At 41.8% G+C, this 10070-nt stretch overlaps 1 protein-coding gene and 1 long non-coding RNA gene across 2 annotated transcripts; one reads left to right on the top strand and one right to left on the bottom strand.

The window, feature by feature from the left end:
- The first annotated feature begins 1088 nt into the window (after positions 1–1088).
- On the top strand, positions 1089–3763 carry LOC147309104 (uncharacterized). The gene has a single exon (XM_086270704.1). It carries the CDS (start codon positions 2055–2057, stop codon positions 3447–3449), a length of 1395 nt encoding a protein of 464 aa, XP_086126830.1. The 5' UTR covers positions 1089–2054; the 3' UTR covers positions 3450–3763.
- Positions 3764–3770: 7 nt separating this feature from the next.
- LOC147309103 (uncharacterized) lies at positions 3771–9448 on the bottom strand. Its single transcript, XR_015125944.1, has 3 exons — positions 7955–9448; positions 6921–7100; positions 3771–4798 (listed from the first exon to the last, which is right to left on the bottom strand). It is a non-coding gene; the product is annotated as an uncharacterized LOC147309103 (long non-coding RNA).
- Between the last annotated feature and the right edge of the window lie 622 nt (positions 9449–10070).

Raw genomic sequence — 10070 nt, 5'->3', positions numbered from 1 at the left:
CTGTGCATATATCCTTATTGGTAGTTTTCTCGAAATAGAAGATCTTCATTTAAAAAAAAACAAACTCTGATAACATTGCTGAAGCTAGCGCCCACCCCTACTGCACGTACTGCAAATATAAAACTGATATATACTTACATCATGAAGCAGTTGATGTCTGGTTTCCGACAAATACAGTAAAGAGGTGCGTTCTCCCCCTCCATACCAGTGTTCTCAGGCACTGGTACATGGTCAGTGTCAGACACTTCACTGTCCTACAACATACCACATAGGACCACATTAGAAATGACATGAATGTAGACATGCTAATTATACCTGGCTAAATGGATGCAGTAACAAAATGTTACTTAACTACTCTAGTTATTAGTTTCCAGATGTGTGCAGTTGCTCCAGTCTTACTGACAGTATACTGTTTCAAACACCAGTGCCAACATTTTATTTTTTAAATCTTAGTATGATTCTGCACCAAGACTTGTGGCCTGTTGCTCGGTAACTTATTGTCTGACTACATTAACTACAGTTCATAAACATCATTCATTTTCTCCTACTTATTTTATTCAGGTTGTATTCCAGCTGTCATAGGGCAAAAGTACACCCTGGACAGGTCGCCAGTCTGTTGGAGGGTTATTAGAGAGACTCAGACAACCACTCACACCAACAGCAACTAACCTAACCCCGCGCATGTCTTTGGAGTTCAACACCAGTCTGGCCGAATCACAGATAAGCAGGGTGTCTGTGCTGCAGAGCACAGCTGTGTCAGAGACTCTCGACATCAATGTAGCGTTAAGGATGCGGAGCGATGGGTGCACTAACACAATGTAAATATTAAAGTTCTCGCCATTGTCAATATGCTGTTGCGCCCTTGTTCGTATTATTGCAACCATATCTCTAGTCTAGCTTACCCTAAAAGTTTGGAGAGAATTGGTCTGTTAATAAACGCGATCGATTGTTTGGGACTGCTCTAGCCATCACGTCGCATAAACAACTCTACTTCCGGTGGGAAAACTAATTAAGGGTAAAGTCGCACTACTAACACCTACCACTCACGTTCATAAGCATACACTATGATCACTTCCGCGCAGTAACGTTGTAATAAATATAATCCCCGGTAAAGTCAATTAGCGAACACTACTGGCATGTAATGCCAATGGCGACCATTTCACAAACTGTAGAAAATGCTCAAAATGTTGTCGGCACCAAAAGTGAAGGGCTGACAGTTGTGTTTATATACGAACCGTAAGCGCTAATGTTGGTTAGCATCAGCTAAAGCGAGGAAGTTTGACACTTGCAGAGACAGTGAACGCAGAGAGAGCTTAAAAACGCATTGTGGGGTTTTTTTTTTGTTTAGTCTTTGCTTCGTTGCGTTGATTTGGGATTTGATTTTTTTTTTTTTTTGCATTAAGACGTTGCACACAAAATTACAGATATAACGGTGACTTAGCTGCTCGTTGGATAAACCCATGGACCTTAGAAAAGATCAACACTACTCGGATGTAAGCACCCGTGTATAACACAATAGGCAAAATTACGCTTGCTAACCTTTCCACATCACAGGCTTCACATTAAATAAACATTTTTTCAAATACTCACCATGATCTGAGACCGTTTAAATATTTTGTTACTCTGCAAATATGGCAGTATGAAGCTAAACCTTTAGCTTGACGGCTAAAGCAATGCTAAGATTTACACGGAAACGATCAGCGGACATCGTCAAAGTACTATTGGTCTACATTCTTCTTCTATGGTAGCAGACTGGGCAGAGTAACAGCCAACTTTAAACTGCGCCATCTGTTGGCACATATTACAGTAGAAAACATTATTGCGACAACACGTTTTTTGGGGAAAATAACAGAGATTGAAACTTTATTGATAATTTGTCCAAGTTGAAAAATGCCCTCCTCCAAAAATATCACGTGACAACCTCATTGCCTTACAGAATTATGACGTCACACACGTAGAATCTTACCACCATTCTTTCCTTTGATCCGTTGACCCTTAAAACCTATAAATAGGGGTGAAGAGCAACGACTTTTAGTCCGTTTCTCGCAGCCTTGATGTGTGCAGCATTGAACCGTTCGCCAGAAAAGCCTTTTGAAATATTTGGATCCTTTGCAGTTGTAACTGTATCCAGACCCAACATGTCTCAAACAAATCCAAAGGGACAAGAAGTTGACCCATACGCTCTTCCCTGGGATGAGCCACTAGACTCTTCCCTTTCCTCTCTTCCTTGGTGTGACCAAGTGGAACTAGAGGAAAAGCGTTTGGAAGAAATGGAGGATGAAGCGCTCAGAAACACAGAGAAGATTAAGTTCTTGATGGAGGAAAATGAGCGAAAGAGCGCTGAACTAAAAAAGTTGTCATACCAGCTTCAAGAAAAGGAAGCTATAATTGAGGAGAAACAACAAGATCTCCATGACATGGACAAAAAGAACCAGGAGCTCCAAGGAAAGCTTGATGAAGCCCTGCAACAAAATAAAAAACTTGTCCAAGAGAAGAAACAAGATGGCATGAAGAAGAGAGGGCTGCACAGCAATCTCCAAGAAATGGAGCTAATGTACAGTGTAGACAAAAAAAGGCTTGATCGCACACTGCAAGAAAATGAAAAGCTTCTCAAAGAGAAAAGGCAAAAGGAGTTAAAAGAGAAAGAAATGCATTCCAAGCTTCAGAGCATCAAGCAACACATTGAAAGCTTGCAAGGAAAGCTTGATCAAGCTCTGCGACAAAATAGAAAACTCCTCCAAGAGAAGATGCAAGACAGCACGAAGAAGAGAGGGCTGCACTCCAAGCTCCGAGACATGGAGCTAATGTACAGTGTAGACAAAAAAAGGCTTGATCGCACAGAGCAAGCAAATGAGAAGCTTCTCCAAGAGAAAAGGGAACAAGAAATCAAACAAAAAGAAATGGATTCCAATCTGCAGAGCATCAAGCAACAAAATGAAAGCTTGCAAGGAAAGCTTGATGAAGCTCTGCGACAGAATAAAGAAATCCTTCAAGAGAAAGAGCAGCTGGACAGAAAGCAGGGAGACATGGAGTGCCAACTCCAGCTCATGGAGGGAAACAACAGGATGCTGCAGGTAAAGTTCGAAGAGACACTGCACAAATATCAAGACCTGCTTCAAGAGAGAGAACAGCTGGTCAGTAAGCAGAGAGAAGAAAAACTTATTCTCCAGGAGTTTGAGAAACAGGAGGCAACATCTAAAGTGCTGAAAGAAAGGTTGGAAGAAAAACAAGCTGAAATAGAAGAAGTGGAGAAAAAATGCAACAAGCTGCAGAAGCAAAACACCGAAACAATCGAGGAGCTGAAAATCCTCATCCTCGAGAAAAAGGTGCTCGTGGAAGAGCAGCTGAAGAAAAAGAAAAAACGCTTCTGCTTCTTCTGGAGGAAGAACACTCCTTCTTTCACTACTGCCAATGTCACCTCTTCTTCCCCCACCTCTGCTCCAGCTTAATTCCCCCCCCTCCCCTTAACTACTAACACCTCCCCCATCTCCCTCCCCTCTTTTCACAATCACCCCCCAACCAGTCCCGACAGTTGACTGCCCCCTCTAGAGCCTGGTTCTGTCATAGGTTTCTTCCTTTAAAGGGAGTTTTTCCTATCCACTGTCGCCTAGTGCTTGCTCAGAGGGGATTGTTGGGGTTTTCTCTCCTCTCTCCCTTTACTTTCCATCCCACCCACCCCCACCTTTTCTTTTTTCTTAATAATTGAACAATAAAAACAATTGGCCGCTAATTAAATGTGTCAAATCAATGTCTTTATTCAAGAATACAAGAAATGGGTAATAGCTGCACGTGTGTTTGTGTGTGTGCATAATATGCATACTTTACGTGTTGGATCCAAATCCCACAAGGAATTAAATAAAACAAGAAGACAAACAAAAACAAATATTTCTCTCCCTTCCCAGGTCAGGAATCAGGATGAGGAAGAAATGAGGTCAGATCAGTGCAGGTTTTTGCACTACTGACATAAAGTTTCTGCTGATTAAAAAAAGTATGTCGATATTTCTGAAATACATTTGCAAACAAATAACTTTGACAACTTGTGTTTTTTCATAAAAGAAAAAAGAAAAATCAGAGAGCAGAGCTGGTAAAACAGCTTAGCTCCGCAGGTTACAGGAGATCAGATGCCAAATACTTTTCATGACAGTCTTCGTTATTGCATAAATCTCCCCTTTTATCATTGATCAGTAAATCACTGCATATACATTCATCTAACCGTTATAATTTCATGAGTAAAGACTCTCAGATGACTGAATGGCGGTTTTAGTAAATGTTGAACTTTATTGTGATTTCTATTTTTAGAATCAATAGCACACATTTTGATTTCGTTTTGCAAGCTGCTGATTTCACACAGATCCACTGCCCAAACGTGCCTTTGAGTTTTTCATCATTTAACAAGAATAGGCTCAGGCAATCATTGTGGAATTAGGCTTTGGGAAGGTCTGGGGACAGGTATGATGGTGGTGGTTTTAAAGCACTGTGGCACAACAGCTTGACTCAGGGAGATGTTAAAGATGCCCGCTAGGACATCAGTCAGCTGGTCAGCACGGGCTCCGAGCACGCGTCCAGGTATATTGTCTGGTCCAGCAGCTTTGTGTGGGTTGACTTTAGTGAGAGTCCTTCTCACACTGGCCGTGGACAGGGACAGCACTTGGTTGTCTGGCAAGGGGGTGGCCCTCTATAGTCCGTCTTGCGTCCCATTTAAGCAAGTGCGTGTTCACACTGCCCCTGGATGTCCTGGCCTCTGAGGTTAAGGTGTACGGCTCCTGGTTGTCAACTGACCAATTTATCATGGCAAAGCCTGTGGTGGACAAAAGATAAGAGGCTGATTATAAAAATGATCCATGCACGCCTTATGACCTACAGCATGTACAGTTAACACAGCTAAATGGCTGTGAAATTGTAAAATTACTTTTGAAATAAAGCTATTCAAAGTCAATTAACTGTGACTATAATAATAGCAATGTTAGCCAGCAAACAAAACGTTAGCACTAATTAAAATAAGCTGCTAGGTGATGTTACTGTTTCAAGTTCTCTCATTGTTTGACATGTAGGGCAGATATTTTGGTGACACTGAGATCAGCCAGACACTAAACAGCAGTGTAATATCAACGCTAGATTAGATGTTTTCTAATCCGATAAAATGACATTATTCCTGTTTATAGAAGATGTTTGTCGTCTGTTTGTTTGACTGACAGGAACAGGAAATAGTGGTTGGAAATTACTGTTGGTGTTACATGAGGGTAAAGAAGGGCTTTAAGCACCTGGGTAAAAACTGGACCCTAGACACCAACTACAGGCGCTCAATCCCACCTGCAGAGCGCCTGTCCGTCTGCCTGAGGTTAGTAAAACTATTTAATATGGTAGTCCTTTATTGATATCTGTGCTAATATGCTAATCCATCCAGTTATACACTGCTAACATGGATGTGCTATGCTAACAGTGAATGCTGTCGGTGTTTACTGAAAGCAAACTGTGGTACAGAGACGACTGTTTATAATATTTCTAGTGATACTCAGAAGGTCTCATCAAGTCCCGATTTAATTCGATTTATGCTGTTATCAGTGTTTGCATGATAGCATGGCTGTGGTGTCACATCAATGTATGCGCTCGGTGTTTGCTGATATCAAACTGTAGCATTAGGACCACTGAGTTAACCTTTGTAGTGATACTCACTCCTTTTTATTTAGACCTGGTTTAATTCTGGGATAGTTGAATATTTGTATATAATCCCTGCAGCTGTCAGACTCTATAGCAGGGGTCACAGCCTTTATTAAAACAGAGTTAGATAAAACTGTGAACAGTTTGGTTCATCTTTAGTTACATGGTTCTATCTTGATAAGCTGTCTTATCACAGATTAATTTTTCAAAAATATTAATGATTTAAGCAAGGAAAGGGCTACATGTCAACATACATGTCAACATTTCTATTAATGTCTTGCTTCATTCCTACCTGATTGACATGTTTAGGAATTATGAGTGATTGGCTCACTGTAGTTGTGAAAGTTGCTACCAATCAAATTATGATATGTTAAAGTTAAAACAAAACACAACTGTTTTAGATATTATCTAATATACATTTTCTAATTATCCTTATAATTACAAAAGGTTTTATGTAAGATTCATGTTTTGTGATTTAAATCTGACATCACAAAAGTATTTTGGAATTTGAATAATGTATTTTGTAACTGCAGTACACATAATACTGATTTTGAACAATTTTGTCCAGGTTCCTTGTCACCGGGGACTCCTTCACGACCAAGCGTTCAGTTTCATAGTCGGTGTGTCCACGGTGAGCCAGATCACCCCCCAGGCAGCGACGTCCATCTGGGACTGTCTAGTGGACGACTTCATGGCTGTGCCTTCACCTGGAGACTGGCGCTCCATCACAGAGGGATTCCAGGAGCGCTGGAACTTTCCTCTGTGCTGTGCAGCTCTGGATGGGAAGCACGTCCAGACAAAGGCACCCCATATATCATATAGGAGACACACACATTGATATACACTAAATATTTATTTCATTTCTTTTTTGTGGTGCCCAAATTGATGCACCTGCTTGATTTTGTTTAAACAATTATTGCACACTTTCTGTAAATCCAGTAAACTTCTTTTCACTTCTCAAATATCACTGTGTGTGTCTCCTGTATGATATTTAACTGACATTTTTTATTGTAACAACCAACGATTTATACAGGAAAATAATGTCTATTAACAAGGTTGCCCAAACTTTTGCATCCCACTGTATCAGTATATTTTGTCATTAGTATAATATGAAATAAATTCTACATGTGTCAAGTCGTGTGCCAACATTTGCTGTGTAGTAGAACTGAGACATTAGTCATTATAAACATTTGTTTGAAATAATATTAAAAGTCTCAAACAGAAAAACATTAAACATAAATATATAAAATATAAGAATTTACAGAGAGACAGGAATAAAAAGGACCAGCTGCTCTCCAGAGCAGGAACAAGGCTGAGGAGGAAATGCTCCATTGGAGACTGGTGTGGTCTCTTCAGGGACTCCAGGATGGCCAGCTCCACCGCCGATGGACCGTCCTGGGACCCGTCCCTCATCTGCCTCGGAGCCGTCCTCCTCTGTGGGCCTGTAAAACAGCACAAAACACAAAGAAATGAGAAGGCTGCTACTAGATTTTAGTTTCAACATTGAAAAAAACAAAACAAACAATAACAGGATATAATCAGATTGGTTGTAGATATTTAGTAAAGGTGATCACAAGGGAATCCCACCGACTAAAAAGGTATCAGTGCTTGCTGTACATATCTGTGGGTGCAGCAGCAGGAGCTCAGGGACTGGGGATGCTCTGCTGCAGAATCAGTTGGTTCTATCAATACAGTATTAAATGTTAACAGGTTGGATATAATAATCGTAGAGTAGACAGTGGTCCCTCATTTATTGCAGGGGTTCTCAGAATAACTAGCCCCTGGTCACAGTTCTCACAATTGATTCTCAAAGTGCAAACCTTTGTAGATTGCAAAACGTAAAAGTATTATTATGCCGCGGTTTGTCTTCATCTGCCCGCCACTTTCGTGCGCCTTTTTCCCCTCACGGTGCAGGTGTCTATTTCCGAATGAGGGTCGTAGTTATGGGTGTTTTTGTGCTGTTTTTTCTATTGGACGCGATGGTTATCAAAACCAAACGTGATAAATTTGGCAAGCGCAGGAGACACGGCACGGAGCAGATTTGTCAATCAGGCTGCAGAATGCAATGCTGTACTGTGCAATAAAAAATCAGCGAAAAAGCAAAGCAGTGACGGATGAACAGCGGGACCACTGTGTGCTGTTTATTAATAAACAATAAAATATATTCCTAAATGACAACATCCATAAAAGCAGAACGGTATTTGTACCTCAGTGGGAAAATAGCGGTGGCTTGCTAGCTTTTGTGCGGCTTCCCCGGGTCAGTGAAAACTTTCAAAAGAGAAATGAATGAACTTACCAGGTTGCCCGATCTCTTCACATATCTTCCTCCAAGCTCGGTCCTTTTTATTCCTGTCTCGGTACTGAAAGCAGCTGGTGTTGTACGGCTCCGGGTTGTTTGCTACCGCATTGATTAGCCTTCCCCTCCATTGAAGTATGAAAGGCTTTGGCTGGATCTGCCCCTTTGACCTAGGTAACAGCCACGTCACCAGGCTCCTGATTGGTTGTCACGGCGCGATTTGACGCTGGAGTTCAGATTTTTCCAACTCGAGCGGTAGACGCGAAACGCGTGTATGCACAAAATGCAACACAAAAACTCACGCGCGTGGTTTTATTTGCAAGTCAAACGCGCCAGACGCGCTACACTGCCGCGCGTTTCACGCGTTTTGGCGTTTTCGCGACGCAAATCTGCTTCCGAATTTTCGCGGGACCCGCAATCGCGCGTCATCGCGCCTTTCCATTGACTTTACATGTAAACCTGACGCTCTATTCGCGTCCATCGCGTTCGGTGTGAACACACCTAGAACCGGGCCTGTAAGTAATGGAGAAGTGAAAACGAGTAAAACAGTAAACAGTAAAAGTAAAACACAAAACAGCAAACAGCATAACAGTAAAAGAAGAACTGACTGCGTTACAGTTAGTGCGGGAGCAGCAGCTTTGCTCATGCGCGGTTCATTTGCAGTTTGGACGCATAGGTGTGAACATCTCCTGCAGCTGGGGGAGGACTATCCTCCGCCCGTGAGCGCTTTAGCACGGGTGAGGTGCCCACAGCCGCACCGCTGCTTGTTGAGAGTAAGAGCAACACGCCCTTTCACGTCAAAAAGTCGTCATAAATAAGTCTCCAATAACACCAGAAAAAGTCGCCAGATTTGTCGCTAGTCACTTTTTAGAAAAAAAAGTCGCTAAGGGGTCTGAAAACTCGCTAAATATAGCGACAAAGTCGCTAAGTTGGCAACACTGCGCACGCCAAGGGGCTGCGAGACATTTTTACAGCCGTATTTAGCACATGACTATGAAAGGCGGAAGAGGAAGTAGTTCCTTTGAATGTAGACAATCCGAATGTTATAGTTTCTTTCCACTGTGTTCCTGTTAATGATAAACTACAAATTTACTCTAAATTACTAAAATATTGATATTTTAATGTGAGAATCGATTCTAGAACATAAATGATCGATCCGCACATCACTACAAAATAACCAGCTTCACTCATTCCATTTCAAACAGGACAGTGGCAACAACAGTAGGCTATGGCCAATGTTAAGTTTTAGATTTTAAATAGGCTGTATACATTTCAGTGGGAGCAATAGGACAGTCAAATGTCGCTGATTTTACTACAGAGTGGGACGGATTGTAGGGTAGCTAACATTGTCGCAAAACACGTTTTCAACACTGCAGGTTACCTGGGTGTAATGTTTTTCAGCTAAAAAGAAACATGGTCTGACTCCTACCTAACTATATAAAGAGTAACTGAAGGTTAAATGCAGTTAACATGTCCTGTTTTAAGCCAGGCACTCACACCTCCGCTCCGCTGTGTCTCAGCCACCATTGCTCTGGCAGCAACGGCACTAGAGCCAGAGCAGGGGAGAGGCGAGCTGGAACAAACCATTTTGGGAGAGAGGGGGGGGGGGGGGGTATCTATACTTTTGTTGTTAAAATGTTACGTCTCAACCAAGTACTGTATGCTTTTTATATTTTTAGTAGTGTGTCACACAAACAGCAAATATTATCAAAAAAAGTAAGAAATCTTTGGGGGTGCTTTGATTCATTTTGGCACCCCCAAAAATGGGCTAAAATCGCCCCTGCTACCAACTATACTTATGTGTTTCCTCAGTGGCTTTAGATGGTCAGATTCTGTGTTTTTACATACATAGGCTGTGTCCCAATTAAGAGACTGCACGCTTGAAGTACGCGCACTACACGTACTACGTACGGTGCGTACTATAAGTACGAGAAGTGCGGAAGTGAGAGGCTTGTGATATGGGACGGTATACGCTTCGTCGCGCTGTTCAGGTTGCCTAGCAACCATGATACTAACCGCGAGACACATTACATACAGCTTTGTTTGACAGAAATGAAGGAGAAAAATGTTTTGTTGGTCATTCATTTTTGTCATGACATCACTTTAGTTGAGTATC

Source organism: Aulonocara sp. 'chitande type north' Nkhata Bay, linkage group LG18 (assembly GCF_057382095.1).
Source record: "Aulonocara sp. 'chitande type north' Nkhata Bay isolate Kocher_YH1m ecotype deep benthic linkage group LG18, A_spYH_male_GT1.1, whole genome shotgun sequence".
NCBI lineage: Eukaryota > Metazoa > Chordata > Actinopteri > Cichliformes > Cichlidae > Aulonocara > Aulonocara sp. 'chitande type north' Nkhata Bay.
This window is presented reverse-complemented; position numbering and strand designations above follow the sequence as displayed.